Genomic DNA, 22,627 nt, shown 5'->3' with positions numbered 1-22,627 from the left:
GATTTAAATAATAATAATAATTTAACACTTTATAATAACTATGAAGCATTAGTAAATAGTTAATTCATAATTTATAAAGTATTCATAGACATTACTAAGCCGTTTCTAAATACAGCTATAAATGCTTTATTCTTGATTTATAAGCATATCTGTAATGTGTTTAATAATTGTATTTTCATACTTTAAAAATGTATCACTTCTAAATTAAGTATTACATTATTTACAAACCAGTTTTGTAGGAGTTGTCAGCGGTTCATCAGATCATTTAGAAAGTGTAAGTAAAGGATTAATAAGCTATTTAAATGTAAATTTATACATATTATTTAGACATATAGTAACAGTTACTCACTGTGTTAATAAATGCTTTATTAACATGTTTTCCACTGCAATTCATGATTAATTCAGGTAGAGTGTATAAATACAAGAATAAAGCATTTATAGCTGTATTTATAAATTGCCTATTAATGTCTATTAATGCTTTATAAATGACGAATTAACTATTTACTAATGCTTCATAGCGTGTAGTTATTATAAAGGGTTACCTATAGGTTAAACAAAGTAAAACATCTGGACACATTGTAATAATAAGAATTTTTGGGGTAAAAATAGTCACAATGAAGAAAAAAATATATAATTGTTTTGTTTAATTTTACAGTATTTTTTATAATTGCATAATTTATTTTATTTTTCAAATATATTATGTAAACATCATACATTATTTAACAGTGGTCACCATTTGTCACAAAAATATATATTTTTTAATAATAACGACTGTAATTGAAGATTGAATAAATATCAGATAATCAGACACAATCCTTATATCTTTTTCTATAATAATTTGTTTTATTTTATAATACAAAATTCTCACATTTGCTACTGTATATTCAGCACAATGAGGCATCGCTGTTTCACCAAGTCAAAGAGAGATCAAGCCATGAAAATGAGGAGAGACATAAAAACACTAAAGGTGCCCGAGAGGATGACACTAAACTTCTCAAAACCTTCTGAGACCTCTAGTGCTTAAAGGGATAGTTCACCCAAAAACGAAAATTTGATGTTTTTCTGTTTACCCCTAAGGCATCCAAGATGTAGGTGTCTTTGTTTCTTCAGTAGAACACAAATGAAGATTTTTAACTCCAACCGTTGCAGTGTTTCACTCATATAATGCTTGTCAATGGGGTCGAACTCTATTAGAGTAAAAAAAACATAAACAGACAACTTCAAATTAAACCCCGCGGCTCGTGACGACACATTGATGTCTTAAGACACGAAACGATCGGTTTCTGAGAGAAACCCGACGGTATTTATGCAATTAATTTCACTTCATATCAGACGAACGCTTTAGCTCTCCAGACTGCCATCACTTCCTGTCAGTGAGGTCAAATTCCAGCCGGGTCATAGATATGTATACGTAGATTCCTCATTCGAGCGATCCACGCCATGATCCACGCAGGCACTAATGAGGAATCTACGTATACATATCTATAACCCGGCTGCTATTTGACCTCACTGACAGGAAGTGATGGCAGTCTGGAGAGCTAAAGCGTTCGTCTGATATGAAGTGAAATTAATTGCATAAATACCGTCGGGTTTCTCTCAGAAACCGATCGTTTCGTGTCTTAAGACATCAATGTGTCGTCACGAGCCGCGGGGTTTAATTTGAAGTTGTCTGTCTATGTTTTTTTTACTCTAATAGAGTTCGACCCCATTGACAAGCATTATATGAGTGAAACACTGCAACGGTTGGAGTTAAAAATCTTCATTTGTGTTCTACTGAAGAAACGAAGACACCTACATCTTGGATGCCTTAGGGGTAAGCAGATAAACATCAAATTTTCATTTTTGGGTGAACTATCCCTTTAACTAGACTTAACACAGTTCAGATATTAAAGGGACGGTTCACACAAAAATGAACATTTTGTCATCATTTACTCGCCCTCAAACCTGTATTTTCTTTGTTCTGCTGAACACAAACGAAGATATTTTGAAGTATGTCTGTAACCAAACAGTTGATGGAAAAAATATGGAAGTCAATGGGGACCATCAACTGTTTGCTTACAGACATTCTTCAAAATATCTACTTTTGTGTTCAGCAGAACAGAGAAAATACAGGTTTGGAACAACTTGAGGGTGATTAAATGATGACACAATATTCATTTTTTATTGGATTTGATTGGACAGTAAATCTGATGAGATTTCATCAAAATCATTGACCCATATTGGCGGAAATGAGAGACTATGTTTTGAACGCTTATATCTTCTAAATGTGAATTTTCTCATAGTTTTGGAGCACACTGGCTTATAGATAGCAGAACATATTCATGCTTAAAGCCAAAAAAACGTCCATTTTGATTTAATGGGGACTTTAACAACTGAGACCTTATTGTAAAGTGTCACCGGTTCCTTGCATCGAATGCATCACTTTTATGTAAGAATGGATTTATGAAATATTTACACTTTTTCTAGGAATGATGCCAAATTTAGTTGGACATTTAATAAGTTAAGAAAGTATAACGAGATATAACAAATTATTGTGACAGCATACTGGTCATTTTGGGTTATATATAGTTTATTTGCTATCTTATAAATTTAAGAAAATGCTCATTTCAAAAAAATAACTTGTAAAAGAGTAAAACATTCATATTTCTAAATGCGTGAACACAGGTTTCTATCGAAGCTCGTTTCCGCCACGGAATAAAAAAAGGTAATAGCGACATTTTATCTCACAATTCTGACTTTATTTCTCAGAGGTGTTAGTTAGAAAAGATGGAGTTAAAAGTTATAGAAAGTCAGATTTGCAAGATAACCAAAAAGTCTGAACTGCAAGTTTATATCTCGCAATTCTCACAATTGTGTTTATATCTTGCAATTCAGACTTGTGAGAATTTTGTGAGAAATTGAGGAATTGCGACAAACTTACAATTAAAAAAAAAGTTATTGCAAGTTTATATCTCACAATTCATTTTTTTTTTTTTGAATTTAGATAAAATAATTTACAATTTTGAGCTTCTCGCAATTGCAAGGAAAAGAAAGTCAGAATTTAGAGACAAAAAGTCTTAATTTTTTTTTCATTCTGTGGCAGAAACAAACTTCCGTAGGTTTCATCAGCTCATGTTTGCACGTATCAGAATAACAGAGTGCATTTATCTCAATAATGCTGCTAAATGAGCTGTTTAAAGCAGATGGACACCCAGATAGACCGAGCGGTCAGGGCTGTGGACGTTACGGGCCAGGTATTTGAGGAGATGTGCTAAAACCACAAAGACCCATGGAAACGTGGCCTTTTTAAGGGAAAGACAGAGAAAAGGAGGCGAACAGGGTGAAGAGCGTGAGGAATGGGCGTGGATGAATATCTCCAGTTGTTTACGTCTCTGCGTGTGCATGTGTGAATATGTAAGGGGCGTCACGTAGATCACTAGTGCAGTCAAAGTCCAATCCACTTCCACAAACAACACTGAGTGCCTTTAGCAGATGCCGTTTGGGTTAAAAGGAAAGCAAAGATTATCCCAAGTAGTGGTAAATAGTGAAGAGAAGTTCTCAACGTGATAAAGACAGAGAGAGTTTGTTTTAGCAGGCGCAGCCGCTGTGTCCCTCGGGGGACGTGTCCTGCTGACTGGAGTCTTTATGGTTGGACACGGGACCGTCTCCGTCCATACTTTCAGTCATCTTGTCACATATCACGTCCACCAGACACTCAAATACCTGCTTCACGTTGATGTTGTCTTTGGCGCTGGCCTCGAATAACTGGAAACCTGCGGAAATGAGGAAAAAGGCAAAACGCATAAGAGAAGGATATGGTAGGAGAGGAAAGACTGAGGAAAAGGATTATATCATATGAACTGACGATTTGAAATAATTGTCATGACATGTTCTCACTATTAAATGTGGAGGAACAAAGATAGCAGGGAATAGCGCTCCGGAGGTGGACGTCACGCAGCCTAAACTCCGCCATTTTGGCAGGCAATCGGGTGGGCGGCTGTCGCATTGGTATCTATAAAATAATTTAAAACCAGACTGTTTAAACCTTACTATTTCAACATGATGGACATCTGATGTGCGCCAGGATGCCAGAACAGGCGGGGGAACGCAAAGGGGAAATCATTTTATCGTAGTTGTTAAGTTGTTGAAATGCCATGAATTTCAGTCACATAAGTGCTTTTATAAATAAATAACATTTAGAAACTGTAGGCTTATTGAAACTAAATTAAGGATCTATAAATAAATACTGAAACAAAAAAAAGAAGAAATGGCATTTATTGATTATGACTGATTTTATTTGACATGCACAACACGGACCTATGAAACAGATGCACACAGCGACGCGCTGTTTTGGACAGGTTTGTGTTAACCGCTAACATATAACGTTAATCTATTCACATGTTTTCTCTCTTAATCCTCTGGGGTACTTCAGGTTAAAAAAAAATGACCCAAAGCGTTTTATCCAAATTTTTTAAAAAATCGTAGCTTCATCGGAATGGTCCGAAACTTGGTGACTTTATTGGAACTTGGGGACAGGATTTGAAAAGTCCAAGTGGTCGTAAAAAAAATAGTCACACTCAGGACCTTCGGGTCAAAAATGACCCCCATAGGAAATGAATAGAAAATGGCAAAAATATGAAAATACAGAGTTTTTTTGTGCGTACAATCTACAAATCAGCCAGGATGCAGAAAAAAGGACTCAACAGTGAAGGGGTGAATCTCTAAAACATCAAGAGTGCAAAACAGACAAAAAAACTCACACACACACACACACACACACACACACACAAAAACAGAATTAGCTTTTGGAATGGCACACGTTCATTTGTGTGTGTTTTTTTGTGTGTATAAGTGTGTGTGTGTGTGTGTGTGTGTGTGTGTGTGTGTGTGTGTGTGTGTGTGTTTTTTTGTCTGTTCACCCCTTCACTGTTGAGTCCTTTTTTTCTGCATCCTGGCTGATTTGTAGATTGTATGCACAAAAAAACTCTGTATTTTCATATTTTTGCCAATTTCCCATTCATTTCCTATGGGGGTCATTTTTGACCCGAAGGGCCTGAGTGTGACAATTTTTTTTTACGACCACTTAGACTTTTCAAATCCTGTCCCCAATTTTTTGGGGTGTTCATATACCAAGTACCAATAAAGTCACCAAGTTTCGAACCATTCCGATGAAGCTACGATTTAATTTTTTTTTTTTATAAAACGCAAGATCCACTATAGTGGTAAAAATGTGTTATTGCGTGATAAAAATGCTCAATGTGTCCAATGAAAAAATGGGTCATAATTATTGCATAAATATTAATTATAAATCATAAAATTATCTCAACACCAAAAAAGAAAAGCAAAAATATTATTGAACAAAAATATATTTCATTGATTTTACTCAAATCTTTTTTATCTTAATCCTGCCCTCCGGATCATTTTTGACCCGAAGGTCCTGAGTGTGACCCATAAATGAAGAACCCCAGAGGGTTCAAATGTAAGCGCGTGTATATGTCAGCATTATCATATAGGTAAAGAATTGAAGTCTGTCATGTAAAACAAGAGGGTATTGATTAGGGCTGTACGATTCATCGGAAAATAATCGAAACCGAAATTCAGAACCTCTAACCGATGTCGGTTATTTCGGTTTTAGCCACGTGACTCCGCCCCGTCAGTCACATCAAGTGCAGTTTACAGGCACACAGAGATGCAGGAGCAGTTATCTGTGCTTATAGATGCCCAGAATCACTATAGCAACTGCATGTTTTACACAGTTTATACAGGTCAGTTAATTGCCGTTCTTATAGCCTTATAGCGCAGATCGCTTTCACTTTCGTCCTCATAAAGTTTGTCAAGTAAATGCGTTTAAGCTTGCCAGTTTGAACATTTAAAGCGATTGTGCACTATTCAAAAACAACAATACAGAAAACTTCTCCGTTCAGTGCTCAGCTTTTTTCTGTGACACAGAGCTGAGCCGTGTCGCGTCTCTGACCCTGAAGGCAGGCTCTTTCACCTGCGTCCTCACAAAGCTTTGTAATTTGTATGTGTTTTAAGGCCTGCCAGTTTGAACATTAAAGCGAGTTTAGACCATCAGATGTGTATTATGTTGAACTAATGCCTGATATATTGTGACAAACGAACACTCATACAGTAGCTCACACATCACGTGAAGATCGCGCGCAGAGAGGAGCGCAGAAGCTCATTGTCAATCGCTGTCCTGTGACTAAAGTAAAGTCACTAAAGTAGCTTAGAAACTCAACCGTTATAGGCATATATTTTAATACCTTTGTTCATTTTGAAGCTGTGGTTTGTACTTAAATCAGAGACGGTATGAGTAATTCACACACACAATCACTCTCTCATTAATGCATTCAAATAAATGTAATGTAGGCCTACTGTGCTGATTTATCTGTATCTGATGTACAACAAGCAGAAATCTGCCCCATAGACAGTAACTGCTGAAAGTCAACCGTTTCCTTCAAGAGTTTTAAAATCACAAAGAAATGCACTTTCATTAGAAAAAAAAAAATCCACCTCTAATAGTAGAAAATATTTACAGCAAAAACCTTATCAGGAACTTACTCAAAAACCTTATGAGGGCAAAAAAATGGAAAGCAAAAAAAAAGAAAAAAAAAAGAGCAAAATAATCGTTCATTAATCGAGGTAAAATGTTCAATTAATCAAGGTTTTTATTTTTGGTCAAATCGTTACAGCCCTAGTATTGATGCAGTTCCGTCTGCCTGCTAATCTCTCTGTTAATGTTACTCCTGATCGGAGGCTTCCGTAAATATTTTGTTTATACGTAGATTTAGGCTTCAACTAAGTTTAATGGTGCAACGCAAAAATATTTAGGAGTGCATAAGTTCTAACTTAGTGCCCAATTACGTCCAAACTAGGCTAGTTGTAACTTGCTGGTGCCACAGGTGTCCTGACAGGAAAGCTATCCGTTCCTTTATCCATACACGAGAAAAGCACCCCGGGGACATTTTAGGGATCTGTTATGTTTAATAAATTAAGTGTTGCTATATACTAGTCTATGTCTTTTGAATTAAAGTGCAAAGTGAACTCCGTTGCCTTGAAACTCATGCTGGCGCCGGCTGTTCTTGCCAGCCAAAATGGCGTCGTAAACAGAATGGGTCACGTGACCTCCGGAGCTCTATAGCATGTGTGTGTTATTTTCTAAAATGCAATAATAATTATTATACATTTAAAAAATTTAGTCACAAATGTTATATTTTTTTATAAAAAATATTTAAAATATACAATTATCTTATTTTATATTTGTATTATAATATATAAACAATGATATAATATATATATATATATATATATATATATATATATATACACACAAACACAAAGATCCATGTATAATGAATTAAACATATTAATATATTTTATTTTATTGTAGTTTATTTATATACGTAATATATTTAAAAAATATTTATAAATATTCATCTTATTTATGAATCACTCTTGTTAATAAATTATTTATATTATAAATACATTAATATTAAATTTTACTTATAAATTGTCTCAGGAGATTATCGAGGTGAGAGAGGGAAAATTAATAAAATACAATTAATTTCTTAAATAACAATAAAAAACTAACGAATGAATGCAAGTTCAGTTTTTTCTACATTGATTCAAATAAATAAATAAATAGGAACCAGTTTTGTGGAAACATTCACTACTTATTTTTGAACAGATATAGATGTAGATATAGATATATATTTAGTTTCAGATATAAAAATGGCGATCGATTGTGACACATTGAGACTGGTGCTTATGCGGGTAATGTTTGAATCTTGTGATTTTTCCTGATAATGTCCCCACTCTTCAGGTCATCAAAATAAGCAAATCAAACTGGCAAAAAGGCTAAAATGTGCTTCCTCTCACCGAGTTCATGAGCCAATCTCTGACTGTCCTCTGTTGGAATGAGTCTGTCATCTTCCAGGTCACACTTGTTGCCCACCAGTATCACCTGTGCGTTATCCCACGAGTATGTCTTAATCTGTGTGGCCCTAAGAGCAATATGAGCATAACCTCAAGATTAAACTTTCTCAATACACATATAGGGTGCATGTGTGTATATCACTCACCAGTCCTGAACGGCGTTGAAGGAGTCCTGGTTTGTGATGTCGTACATGAGCAGGAAGCCCATGGCTCCTCTGTAGTACGCTGTAGTGATGGTTCTGTAGCGCTCCTGTCCGGCTGTGTCCTAAACAACACAATCATTACAATCATCCTAAATATACACATGGGCACAACATCCTGGATGTGAAGCTGAATGTGATAAATGGTCTTTGTAGTGTTATTACCTGTGATGACCAGTAGATGGCAAACAAGAGTTGTTATTTTTTTCTGGGTGTCAAATTTGGAGAGCCTGGGTGCGTCTCAATCCCTAGCTCAGTAGTCAGAGCACTGATCAGGGAGTCAGCCCATTGACTTACATCCTGATCAGTGCCCTGACTACTGAACTAGGGAGCTGATTGAGACCATTTTTGTCATATTTTGTTTTAAAATGATCATAATACGTAATCTTTTAAGAACCCTTCAAGACAATATCACCACCAAAGACACCATAGACAGATGGATAGATGGATCATCCAACTATGTTTAAGGACTATGGGCCTGGGTTGGCACAATGCGTCGTCTCTTAGAAACCTGCTATTGACCAAACAAAATTAGCATGAAGAGCCTTCCCATCATCAGAGAGGGAGGAGAGAACGGGTTGCTTTGGCAACCACTGGGTCACACAGGTTTACACATGATTCATTAAAGCTTGGCAAGAGTGACAGACAGCAGAGATGAGCTCAAATGAGCAATCAATTCAACAAAAAAAAGCTGTAAGACTTAAAAGAGTGGTACAATATAAATAAATAGGGTTAACGTACCTATTAAAGGGTTAGTTCACCCAAAAATGAGGGTAAGTAATTAATGACAGAATTTTCATGTCGTTCGACACCCGTCAGACCTCCGTTCATCTTCAGAACACAAATGAAGATATTTTAGTTGAAATCTGATGGCTCTGAAGGCCTCCATTGGCACAATGCACGGTTCACTCTCAAGACCCTTGAAAGGTACTAAAGACGTCGTTACAAAGTCCATCTCACTACAGTGGTTCTACAATAACTTTATGAAGTGACGAGAATAGTTTTTGTGCGCAAAAAAACCCCTAAATAACGACTTACATAGTGATGACGATTTCAAAACACGGCCTCATGAAGCTTCGAAGCGTTATGAATCAGTGAGTCGATTCAGCAGTTTGGATCGCCAAATTTCAGCAGTTTGGCGGTTTGACACGCGATCCGAATCATGATTCGACTCACTGATTCATAACGCTTCGAAGCTTCATGAGGCCGTGTTTTGAAATCGTCATCACTATATAAGTCGTTATTTAGGGTTTTTTTGCGCACAAAAACTATTCTCGTCACTTCATAAAGTTATTGTAGAACCACTGTAGTGAGATGGACTTTGTAACAACGTCTTTAGTACCTTATAAGAGTCTTGAGAGTGAACCGTGCCATTGTGCCAATGGAGGCCTTTCAGAGCCATCAGATTTCAACTAAAATATCTTCATTTCTGTTCCGAAGATCAACGGAGGTCTGACGGGTGTCGAACGACATGAGGGTGAGTAATGACAGAATTTTCATTTTTGGGTGAACTAACCCTTTAAGCTCACCAATATCTACATTGAGACATTTTAGAGCACAGGGTATTGAGGGTTTGAGTACAAGAAGTCATGTTAAAATAAAATATTAATCTCTCACACAATAATATTTTATTTTATTTTAAATGACAAAAGAATTTAGATTAAGATATACATCATTAAATGCAAAAAGTCTGGCTGTGCTTAATGGGTACATGTTTGTACACTTTACACCCCTGATGCCATTAAAGGTGCACTATGTAACATTTTTGCAGTAAAATATCCAAAAACCACTAGGCCAGTGTTATATATTTTGTTCAGTTGAGTACTTACAATATCCCAAATGTTCCCAACTATTTGTAAATCGTGAGAAATTGCTATTTTAACCGAGGAACCAGGACGTGTGAGGGAGTCGCCTGTCGATTGCATCATATCAGCGTTACCCTCGGTTTCCTGGTTTATTTTGCAGAAACGCTTTACTCTCACTGCAGTGTGAACAAGTGTCATAGCAGCCGTCGAGTAAACGCACAGAATAACGTCATAACATCATTTTCTACACAATCAGATGTGTCTAATATGATAAACAGAGCTGCGTTACCTCATACTCATGGCCGGAAAAGCGGAAATAGTGCCGGCGACTGTGGCATAATAAAAGTCCCGCTGCTCGCGAGGCTTGTGTTGCGCTCTTCTTATTAACAATCGCTCCTGCTTCTGCTTCACTACAGTAACGTTAATAAATCGCATCCATGAACATGATTTCTGCCCGAGTCCTATCCCGATTCTTTTCCACCGGCTGTGAGGTGAAGATCACATGTCCAAAGATTTTGCGCTCAAACTTGGCGCCATCAAACTACGCCTTTGTTTTGAACAGGCGACCTCTAGCGGATGGAAAAGTTACACAGTGCAAGTTTTTTCGAGTAAATAAAAAGTGTTTTTTTAAACAACATTTTTAAAAGAATAATATTATAAAGATTAACTTGAAGTGCAACCATGAGTTAATATTTAAAGTCTGTTTATGAAGTATTTACATAGACGTTTAATGTGGGTGAGCTTAAAGGGAGCACACTGAGCTTTATTGGAACAGCAAACATTTGTTTTATTAATAATTATTATTAAATAAAATTTAAAAGGACAATTTTGCTAAATAAATAATCTAGGTCATGCAGGGGCGCGGGAAGTGGGGGTGCTGCAGCACCCCCTGGTTTCAAAGGATTGCAAATGCAATGCAAATTTTTGTTCATTTACATTTATTATTTTTTAGAATTGAATCATTTATTTGTAATAAACATTTTAAGTGGCCAATTAAAAAGTATTATTTATATGTTGAATTATGTTTTTAAAACATACATGAGGTCATATTGTGACCGTTGCGGTGTGTGCTAGAAAGAGCGGTTATATTTCCTCCAGAGTGAGAGCGCCTTTCTGGAGATTCAGTTCATTTCTGAAGCTCATTCCGCTTAGCACCGCGCTCAACCCAGAACTCCCTTTGTGACATGCTGGATCAAATATAGGCTATCTGAAATAGGGCTGCCCCTGACTAAAGATTTTTTTTCTTCTTCTTTTTTCTAGTAGTTGTTCATTTAAGCCGTTGTTCACGCAGCGCCGCCGCCTCCATGTCATTGTCTGTTATAGGCTATTTGCGTATTATTTATTAAATCCGGGCAATTTGGTTGATAAAATATTTATTAAAATTAAGATACAATTTATACAAAACGAAATTCAATTTAAAGAAAGGCTTTCAACAAAACAAAACTTATTGCTGTGTTATTGAACTTATTGAAGACCCCCGTCTTCTGACATAGGCTATTATGTATCTTATGTGTCCTGTTCACTTTTCAACGTACATTTAATAAAAAAAATAATATTATAATATTTAAACTGAAACTAAATACGTGTTTTAATGGCTACAAGCAGTGTTGGGTGTAACTAGTTACTGTAATTTAATTACTTTTCCCTTGAAAAAGTAAAGAAAAGGGATTACTCTTATTTTTTCTGTAATTTAATTACAGTTACTTCTGATGTAATTGCACTATATACTAAATACAATTATATATAATACAATAATGGAATTAACATCAACATTTAAAGACTAACTTTAAAATGCATGTTTTTATGTATCCTTCTTCTTCATTTGTAATACTTTGGTCAGAATAATTGATGTAGTTTTATTTTATTTATTTGAATGAATTAAAAGAACCGTTTCATGTCTATCCTTGAATCGCTTACGAGGTTGATATAGATTTGGGAAGTAGCCTAATTAGTAATTAAAAACTTTTTGGAGAGAGTAATTTGTAGCTACAGTAGGCTAATCTAATTAAACTATTGAAGATGTAATTAGTAACTAGTTATTCATTACTTTTTTAGAGTAACTTACCCAACATTGGCTACAAGTATAGTAGGCTACAGAGAAAGGTCATATCGGAGCGGGATTTGAGCGCAAGTCATTTTACCGGTGAGCGGTTGCTCACATGCTCTGGTAAGGTAGGCAGGATTTTTGCGTCAATTTGTATTTCCTGTGCTTTTAATAGTAGTGACCCTTTAAGCTCACCGCACAATAATATGAAGTCTTTAAAAAATACAGCAGTGTAAAACCACAGAACATCAATAAACTGTAAATGTATAATATAAAGGATTTAAAAAATACAAGCCAGAAATGCCTGTGAAGTAATGTATTAGTGTAGCACACCATCTTATTCAGCTAGTAAGCTAACAGTGTTCTGTAGCACCTGCGCTATGTTGCTAAAACTATCTTTTGGATCGAACTGTAATTATTTCCCACACCCAGGTTCCAGGTTATAATATGCAAAAGTCTAAACATGAATCTCTTCACTTTGCAGTAAGACGTTATACTTATCAAAAACAAAGGCATAAAGATCTAAAAATGCACATTTAAGGGGCTACTTGGTGAAAGTTTTCAGGCAGCTTTCAAAATGGCAGCCAAACAGTGTGAACTGTTAACACATGAATACCCATATCTCAGTGTGCAATGGACTGATTAGCTTGACATTACAGGCGGTATATATAGTAACAAACACATCAATTGGTTAAGACATCAAGTAGGATGATAAATCATTTTTTTCCTTTTTCTAATAAAGGCCATACATTTATAAAGGCCAAGACGAGGAAAACAAATGCAATGATTTTCTATTTTTCTATCATGCTAACTGTGTGATTTATGAATCACAAGCATGAATCATGGTCCGAGATCGTTCCACACACACCTGTGAGGTTAAGTGTCCCACCACTCATTGTCCCCTTTAGGATTTGCACACACAATTGCAAAAACACATTTACATTTCTAAATAACATAGGAAACTGCAAAAAATGCATTGCAACAGAATCGTTCCAGCGCATCTGCAGAACTCTCAAGTTATCTCTGGGTCTTGTTCCAGTCAATGGCTGACAGATGCAGAGGTTCTGCATGGCCAGGAGGAGCTTTTATCAGAAACTAACACACACACACACAAGCAAGCCTTTCTAGTTCTGGATCAGAGCCACAGCACACATTAAGACTAAATGCACTGCTGTGTGTGCAGCCACCCATTTCACATTCATCCCTAAAGAAAAGCTACTTCCTTTTAGATTAGTGTTATTCAGAATAGCACACTACTCTTACTATTTCTGCAATATATAGTATGAACAGTATGATAATGTTTTGTATGCATAAAACCTGGATGAACCACAATATACAGCGGGAAGAACACTGCATTAGAAACTGTATCCCACGATGCACTGCACTCGAGTTGACCGGATTAACGACGGATGTGATGAGTGATATAAACTGCATTCTTCTTATAATGATATAACTGCCAAAAATTGGATTGGATTAAAATTCCAAAAAGACACACTCGGCCCTAAAGACTTGGAAGTAAACGCCCACTGCTATGATTGGATAAGATTTGCATATTTAATGAGCTTCGGCTCCCCCATGAGTACGCGTTGGCATTGTTTTGAAAGCGTGTGGGAAAACGGCAACCCACAGGGCTCGCAAAAGGTCTTTATCAAACAAACACAATGATTTATCTCTCATCCACCAGCAATTAACATGAATGTTATTTTATATTACTTGGCCCGCCCGATCTGTGGATATACGCGGGCGCCAAGTACGTTGCAGACTGCATGATCAAAACTTCTGCGATTGTATTTTTCCTTCAAATATCAAGTCAAGAGAGTGAACAACGTGCATCAAGAAAGGAATGTTATCTCACTATTTAAGATGATACATATTGGTAGCCTGTCTGTTGGTAGCCCTGTGACAGTGGGAAGTTATGTTTAGTTAGACATGTACACAATGTAACATTGTATTTGATCTGTAACAATGCAATACTATCACATGTAAAACATGTTTTACTCACATTAGTGTGTTGCTTCATTCATTCATGTAATCTCATCCTGTCTGCAAATTTAGTCTCTTGTTTACAAACGAATCTGCGGTTAAATGAACATATGTGCAATGTCTTCCCCACGTGAGCTGGATATTCATTAAAATAAAGCTCAACCACACATTTCCAATATTAGGAAATGTGTGTATTATGTTCTTCCACAACCAGGCACAGCGCAATATCTTGCCATCTTCGGCATGTTTATTGCTCAGTAGCGTGATCCGTTTAGCTCCACGAGTCGGTGGGCGGGGCTACAGAATCAGGCATACATATTTATCTGTTGAGGCGGCGTTTCAGCACACGATGACATCAAGGGTCGACATATTCTGAGAATGTGTCAATAAAAGCTTTTCTTTTACTAACAAGGGCGTTTTCAAGTCTGAAACTTACAGGATATTCTTAAATCAAGATGAACTCTTATATATCAAAGGCTCAAGGGAAAGTTGATTTCTCAGTTCATCACCCCTTTAAACATGCATGAGTCATGTGATAAACATTTACAATACTAAAGTATGCAGCAAGTAGTATGTACTTTGCCACATGTAGTATACTAGACTATTTTTTGGTATATTTTTATTGATGTATAATGCAAACTGTTTCACAAACTAGTATTTAATGTGTCCCTATTATGCTTTTTCAGATATTAATTTTCATGTGGTGTGTAATACAGATGTTTGTGAATGTAAAAGGCCTATAAAGTTTAAATTATTAAAGTCCAAATAAATAAAGTTATTGTCCCCTAAAATAAAGAAATGAAGAGTTCATTTGCAAAAACAGATACCTCTTAATTTTCATAAATCATGCAAATTAACTCTTCAACTGATTCTGTACTCCCTAAAACAAGTCGTCCTTAGATCCAATGTTACTTCCTGCTCAAACCTATGTTGGTTTGTAACAAATTTGCATAATGCCAGCATTTGGTCTTCATTTGCTGAGCCATCTGACCAATCAGAGCAGAGTAGACCAATCACAACAGAATCCTTTATCAAACCGTTTTAGACACGGTGAAAAAAAAGAGCTGATGCTGCAGTGTATACTATGAGAAAATCTGTGTTTTTTGACCTTGAATGCATTTTAAACCTGTTGTGGCCCTTTCTTATAGCATAATAGCTATATATAGTTAGCATGTAGATTAACTGCTAATCCACAACTTTAAAAATCATTGCAGCATTTCTGCTGTGGAGGAATGTACTGACTTCACTCCCACTCAAAGCACCGTACCAGCCGGCAACTGCCATTACCACACATCTACACACACCCATCTGCGGCTGATAATTATGGCTTTCTGAGATGTTTTTAATAACACCAGTAATCTGACCTTTAGTTCCTGAGGCTAAAACTTAAAAGCTAACATTCTCAAAAGTCCCTGTTAGTCAGTGTGTTAGTCATTTTACAGCATATACAATTATCCTACAAGTCATTCTGAATCTGCAAAATCGCCACTTTAGTTAAAAACCACAAACATGCATGATCCACTGAATCTTAAAACTGGTTTCTACATGTTGATAAAACGGTTAGTCCTTAATTCTGATTGGTCAATAGCTGTGTTTTATTCATGGCTTAAAACACGGCTATGACCGCTGTGTATCACTACATAACACCCTTAGCAACCACTCTTAGCAACATAAACATATGTGTGGTCTCAATTGATATTGTTCATTGAATCTTACAGTATTATTGAGAGAGAGAGAGATTGAGTGACCGAGTGTAGTGCCTGCATTCAGATTTAGCATATTCCTTCATGTCAGGCCTATTTTCTTAATGAAAGTAATTGTCAGTAAAGGGGTTTTCCCATGTCCTAACACTGACGCTAGTCAAAGGATATGTCAGTTGTGTCTTGTTCCAGTGTTCACACAACAAGTTTCAGTCCTTTCAATGTAGAAGTCTTCGCTACTGATGGACACACTCATTAAGTCTTTGCCACCATCTCATGGCGTAATAATGCATCTTCTGTTATAGATCAGTGGTTGCTGTTCATGGTCAGGGACTATTTTTTTGGACGGAAGGAAGGTTTTTAGTGATTTTACTTTGTGAAAGTTGCATTGATACATACATTTTGGCTTTAATATTTGTATCGTGTGGTAACCGTTTTATAAAAGCAATAAGTTACTTGTGTATAAGTCATGGCTGAAGGGGTTGCATGCACTCTGCTTTGCGTCGTGCCTAACAACGCCTTGAGTACCTTATTGCTTACACGCATGATTTGCAATGCCAGATACACACTTTCTGACAAATTTCTGAAAATAAGTTTCCAAACAGGGGGTTTTCACAGCAATGCCACTGAGGAACCATTTTTGGTTCCCCAAAGAACCTTTCACTGATCAGTTCTTAAAAAAACTATTTTTTTCTTAGAGTGAAGGACATTTTAATAACCTAAAAAAAATATTTTTCTTCTATAAAATAACCTTTTGTTTAATGGAAAGATTCCATGGATGTTAAAGATTCTTCATGGAACCATCAATGCCAATAAAGAACATTTATTTTTAAGAGTGAAATGAATTTCCACGACTATATCGCAGTCACTTGTTATTAGGATTTTTTTTTTAATTAATAGAAATTGGACTTAGAAGGTGTGCAGATTCAAAAAGGTATTATACATATAAAAATGTTCAGTAACATATCCAAAAACCACTAGGCCAACACACATACTTCTTTTAAAATCTCAGAAAATATGGTTTAGGGTTTCATGACACTTTAAAAATTATATGGTTAAAAAGAGTTAACAGGTTAAAGGTGCACTATGTAACATTTTTGCAGTAAAATATCCAAAAACCACTAGGCCAGTGTTATATATTTTGTTCAGTTGAGTACTTACAATATCCCAAATGTTTCCAACTATTTGTAAATCGTGAGAAAATTGCTATTTTAACCAATGAACCAGGACGTGTGAGGAAGTCGCCTTGTCGATTGCGTCATATCTGCGTTCCCCTCAGTTTCCGGTTTCCAAGTGTCATAGCAGTCGCCGAGGGAACGCACAGAGTAACGTCATAATTTCATTTTCAACACACTCAGATGTGTCTAATATGATAAACAGAGTTGCGTTACCTCATACTCATGACCGGAAAAGCGGAAATAGTGCCGGCGACTGTGGCATAATAAAAGTCCCGCCGCTCTTCTCATTAACAATCCCTCCAGCGGCTTTGCTCAGCTCCACAACACTCGTTCCTGCTTCTGCTTCACTACAGAAACGTTAATAATCACATCCATCAACATGATTTCTGCCCGAGTCCTATCCCGATTCTCTTCCACCGGCTGTGAGGTGAAGACCACATGTCCCAAGATTCTGCACTCAAACGTGGCGCCATCAAACTACGCCTTTGTTTTGAACAGGCGACCTCTAGCGGACGGAAAAGTTACATAGTGCAGCTTTAATTTCATAAACAGATTTCATTCATTTCCATGATCTTCTCAGACTTGGACTATCGGCGAACTTGACCTTTAAGTATAGTTTTCCTCCAATTAGTTTAAGACTTCAGACTGATCAGGTGATAATCAAACTTACCCAGATTTGTAGCTTGATCCTCTTGTTGTTGCGGAAAACGGTTTTCACCTTGAAGTCGATCCCCACCGTGCTGACGAAGGCCGAAGTGAAGGAATCATCCGCGTAGCGAAACAAGAAGCTGGTTTTACCCACACTGCTGTTGCCGATGATGAGGAGTTTGAACATGTAGTCAAAGTTTTGGTCAGCCGCGTCTTTCTGCGACGGCTGCAGACGCGAGTTGGCCACGGATGCCATCTGAAAGAGAGAAAAAGAGATTTCAAAATCAATACAAGAGCCACTTTGGAAATTTTTAATGATTTCATGTTTCATTTAGAAGTTGCCTGCAACTATTTAAATACATAAAACTGTATGAATTTTGGTGTCTCAAACATGAAATCAAAATGGACCCCATTTAATTTCTAAACACATGTTTAGAAAGCACATTTTTTCTCATCAAATATCCTGTGTCGCTCTGAAATATGTCACATTCCGGAAGTAAAATGGACTTCAAATAAATGACACAAGCAAATATCTGATTACCCTCTGAGCACAAGCTTCAGAACCTGCCATCTCCACCGACAGCAGAGCCTAAACTAACAGGCAGACCTTTGGGAATGGAAACACAACCCCTCCACCGTTCAGCTGATCAATCAGACCCTCACGGCCCGTCTCCATGGCGACGGGCCCACAAACAAAGCATGCAGACCCATTAACAGGCGGGCAGAGCGCCCCAAAAACCACTCCACTCCAGAGGTGGAGATGCTACAACAAAGAGACTGTCTGCCCACAGCCGCTATTGTCTCAAGGACACAAGAGCAATTGTTAGGAAGGATCTTTTTGAACTCATTTGCAATAGTAATTTAGAATGGCCTGGTCCGAATGGTCTGAAGGACCCCGGTTAGTACAGAACTCAGAGTGGCACATCACTGATGTGCTCAGTATCGCGGTTTTGTTTGAGAAGCTTGTGACTGGTCTGGTGGTTAATCCTAACGTTCAGATTACAGTGGAGAGGGTTGCAAAATCATTGGGCAAGACCATAAGAAACACTTGAGAGGTTTTGAAACATCTTCCTATTTTAAAAGTAAAACTGAGCAAATGAGCACAGAATGCATTGAATGGATACATGGGAAAATATGAAGCAGCACAACTGTTTTCAACATTGATAATAATCATAAATGTTTCTTGAGCATCAAATCAGCAAATTAGAATGATTTCTGGAGGATCATGTGACACTGAAGACTGGAGTAATGATGCAGCTTTGATCAAAATTGTATTGTATTTTTGGATCAAATAAATGCAGCTTTGGTGAAGATAAGAGACTCCTTTCTAAAATATTTTTAAAAATCCCACAATTGGATGATAATATAGAATGAAAGTGGAGACTGGGGTTGTTGAATTCAAACAATGACATAAAAAGCATCATTAAAAAAAATTATAAATGTAGATACGACTAGTATTCCAAGTCTTCTGAAACCAACAATGGCATATTTCTTGTGAACTATCACTTAATTGCAAAAATAAAGTGATATAAATAGGAAAATGTTGGCGTTATTTTGTCACTTATTGAGCAGTAGGCTAGCTGGAGCCATTTACCTCCAGTCTTTGTGCTAAGCTAGGCTAGCGGTGGGTGCGTCAGAAAGAGTTATGGCACGCATGGAGATGAAAATGGTGTGTGTATGGGCTTATCTAACTCTGGGGGATACGGCGAATAAGCTAAAGTCCCAAAAAGTCGGCGTGTTTCTTTAATAAACAGAACTGCATGCGTCTTGTGGAAGAACATTGCAGCCGGAGCTACTTCTCTCTGTTTATGTCTATGGCGAGTCACACAGGGACTGTGCTCCTCCGCAACGGCTCCTACCAGACCGGTCTGAAATAGTCCCAATATAAACACTTATTATAAGTGTACCATAATGATTCAGAGTAAGACAAAAACACGGTTTGGAAAATTGATTCATGTTTGTACATTCTCATTATATAACTTTTTGTAAATCTTGAACACACAAAAAATACGGAGAGCAGCTTTAAAGGCGGCATGAAATCAAATTTTACAATTCGTATTTTTAATTTTAATATTGTAGTGTTTACTATAACTGATTTATCTGTGCACTTCATAATTTTTTTAAAATTAATTTACCCTTATAATTTTTAATCAAATAGGTTAACTTTCCCTCCCCCATCGAAACGACTTCTCTTCTCTCCCGGTTATCGCCCCCTGTCTCGTTTCTGCACCGCTCTCAGAAACCTGTCACTGATCGTAGCAATATGGTGGTTAGGTGCATTTTTCTCGGTGTACAAAATACCTTCTTCAGGAAGGACTTGAGGCAAAAAGAGAGAAATATATGAGAAATAAAAGCTTTTTTTATGTCAAAATTACTCGATATTGTTGGACGAACAGCTTGTCGTGACGGCTCGCACTTAGGAATGCAGCGTGTGTGAACGCGCTTACGGCGCGCCCCCCTTATATAAGGGAGAGCTGAGAGAAAAGTTTTACAGAAATAAAGCCATAAAAGGCTTAAAATAAGTGAAATCTGTAGCATAAACCAGCGAAAAGTGAGGAAATATGCTCAGTAACATATGTAGAAAAGATGTAGAGAGAAAATACATTTAAGAGATAGATCGAATTTCTCCACAACTGAGTGCAAACTGGCATTCAAATCAGCCTCCATTTTGTTAGCAACGCCCAACTTCCAACGATTCAATCAATTCCCGAAGGACGAAATCAAGCCCCGCCCTACATGTTTTCTAATTTCAGAAGCCGTTTCACTCGGATATACGTCACAATAAGGAGAAAAAGACGATCTCAACTTCCGTTTCACGCCGACTTTAACATGAACTAAGAATGAACAATAATTCTACAGCATTTATTCATCTTAGTTCATGTTTACTAATACATTATTAAAATCAAAAGTTGTATGTATTAACATTAGTTAATGCACTGTGAACTATCATGAACAAGTAATGAACAACTAACATTAAAAAAAATTAATAAATTCTAATTGTTAGTTCATGTTAGTTAATACATTAACTAATGTTAACAAATGAGACCTTATTGAAAAGTGTTACCGATATCACATGCATGCGTCGTTTTCACTTGCTGCCATGCCTTATTGTTCAAGTGAACACCAAAGTTGAGTAAAACTGTACTTTCTTAGGCCTTAGCAAAGGATCTTAAGCTCCCTAAAAAGCCCTTGTCACATGTTGAGCATGTGCACTGGCTACATGAGGCCTTCCAAGACTACAACTGAAGCCAAAGACATCCATAAAAGTGGATTTTTTCCCCAGTGATCTTTAACAACGGGACACCGGCGACACAAACCCCCCTAGAGCTCCTTTGCTACGGTTTCGGCAGTTCATATGTGTATCTGGATGAAACCCTAAAACAGATCTGACAAGGCGAATATATGCTCGGCATTCATTTTACAGCTCAATTGAATGGTTTCACACCAAATGGCACTCAGCAGCACAGCCGTCCATCCATTAGCAAGAACATGCGAATCCCATCCCAATTGTCCCATTAAGAAGACAAATCAATAATGCTTATGCTATATGGAACCCCTTCCCCCAATTAACAGTACTTTTATCTGCTCAGAATCAGAGCTTAATCTTTCACATTAATAATAAAGGCATATTACAACATGAAATATTGCATCACCTTCAACCATGCAATCCTTATGGAGAATAGATAATATCAAGTTCCTACCGTTTGACTTGCCAGGTTACCATTGCACAATTACGTGAGGGTCTTTGTGTGTCTAATTTGACATGTTTCAGTATGAGGTTTCGTGTCATAATTTTCAGATAAATTATGCATGATATGGGCAAGGATACCAGAAAGGGACGTGATCCAACTATCCATAAAATAGATCTACATGGAACAAATGCTAAAGGCACATTCACATTATCACAAGTTCATTCGCCTTTACAGTTCAAATAACAATTTTTGTACAGGAGGAAAAAAATGCTACTTTAAGTAAAATACCAGCTTCACCTTTCTGCTTTAAACCTTAGGGGTATGTCTTGCCTCATAGACTTTCATTGGACGTTTTTTACTATTAACTTAAAACACAAGTCCATTTGAATGGTCAGATCTCTCTGCAAAATCTGAGAGACCCGCAGGACTAAAATGCACCTCAGCTGGTTTGAATGTCCCACGGCTGGCTATAGATCAATGATCTGTAACATCTGAGATTCACCAGAGGGCCAAATGGTGTTTTGGGGTCTCTGGTTACCATGGTGCTGATCTGTCTATTGATCGTCTGGCAGATGTCCACAACTGTGTTCCAGTTGAATAGAATTAAACAGGACACAATTTGCTATTATACATTGCAGACAATCACACAACTACATTTATTTCATAAAATAGAAAGGATGATATCTAATGAATGTAACTAAATAATGTGTTGCATGCAGGAGGTTTACCATACAACAATAACAGCAATACATAAACAATTAAATGAATAAATGATTGATTGAATTGATAAATGGAAAAAAAAGGGAAGGGTATCAGTACTATACAGAACTTAATAACCTTAATAACTTTCTTTTCAGTCACCCTGTCCTTCCTAACAGAACAGTACCATCATGGTATCACAATACTTTGATATGTACCATAGTAGTGGTTGTAGTAGCTACCATGGTAAATAGATACTTTTTTTTTTGCAAGTGTTTTGTTGCTGGACTGAATTCACTTCACTTGCTGACGATCTCTAAACTATTCTGAAGAACAACAATGATATAATTACGAAAAAAATGTAAACAGTTGATATACTGCACGACCCAAAAGTTCATGAAACTGCTGTCGTTTTCCCATCCGGAGACAGGGAAATGTTTGTATGGGGGTCAAAAAAATACTTTCAAACGCAAAGACTACATTGAATTGAGTTCCTACCTTCACAAGCGCTTTATCTCGTGCTCCGGTAAAGCCACCGGGATATCCTTGCGTGAAAACGCGTATGTAACAAACTCTGTCGGTGTGTGTGTGTGTGTGTGTGTGTGTGTGTGTGTGTGTGTGTGTGCGCGCGCGCGCGCGCGTGCATGTGTGACGGAGCTCCCGGATCTGAAGTGTGTGCACAACGGCTTCCAGCTCCGTCATTAACAGCACCTCTGCTCTTTTTCTTCCTTTTTACACTATCTATCTATCTATCTATCTAT

The 22,627-nt window shown here is 37.0% G+C and overlaps 2 protein-coding genes across 3 annotated transcripts in view; one reads left to right on the top strand and one right to left on the bottom strand.

Annotated features, from left to right (window-relative positions):
* Nucleotides 1-2,555: 2,555 nt before the first annotated feature.
* On the bottom strand, nt 2,556-22,479 carry rab3db (RAB3D, member RAS oncogene family, b). 2 transcript variants are annotated; one of them, XR_013816735.1, is made up of 6 exons: nt 22,365-22,479; nt 17,498-17,731; nt 8,064-8,182; nt 7,861-7,985; nt 3,877-3,991; nt 2,976-3,752 (listed from the first exon to the last, which is right to left on the bottom strand). XR_013816735.1 is itself a non-coding variant. In XM_079819696.1 (5 exons), exons 2-5 carry the CDS (start codon nt 17,729-17,731, stop codon nt 3,568-3,570), a joined length of 663 nt encoding a protein of 220 aa, XP_079675822.1. In that variant the 5' UTR covers nt 22,365-22,479; the 3' UTR covers nt 2,556-3,567. The 2 variants fall into 2 exon arrangements, 1 of the variants encoding a protein (XP_079675822.1); XM_079819696.1 differs by lacking the exon at nt 3,877-3,991 and having other exon boundaries at nt 2,556-3,752.
* elof1 (elongation factor 1) overlaps nt 3,756-22,627 on the top strand; it is a 28,950-nt gene continuing 10,078 nt past the window's right edge. Inside the window, exon 1 of the mRNA XM_079819710.1 lies at nt 3,756-3,797. Coding sequence (XP_079675836.1) covers nt 3,761-3,797 — 37 coding nt within the window. The 5' untranslated portion in view covers nt 3,756-3,760. The remainder of the gene's footprint in view (nt 3,798-22,627) is intronic.

Source organism: Gobio gobio (assembly GCF_949357685.1).
Source record: "Gobio gobio genome assembly, chromosome: 1".
Taxonomy (NCBI): domain Eukaryota; kingdom Metazoa; phylum Chordata; class Actinopteri; order Cypriniformes; family Gobionidae; genus Gobio; species Gobio gobio.
The sequence above is the reverse complement of the archived record's forward strand: the minus strand, read 5'-3'. Positions and strand labels throughout refer to the sequence as shown.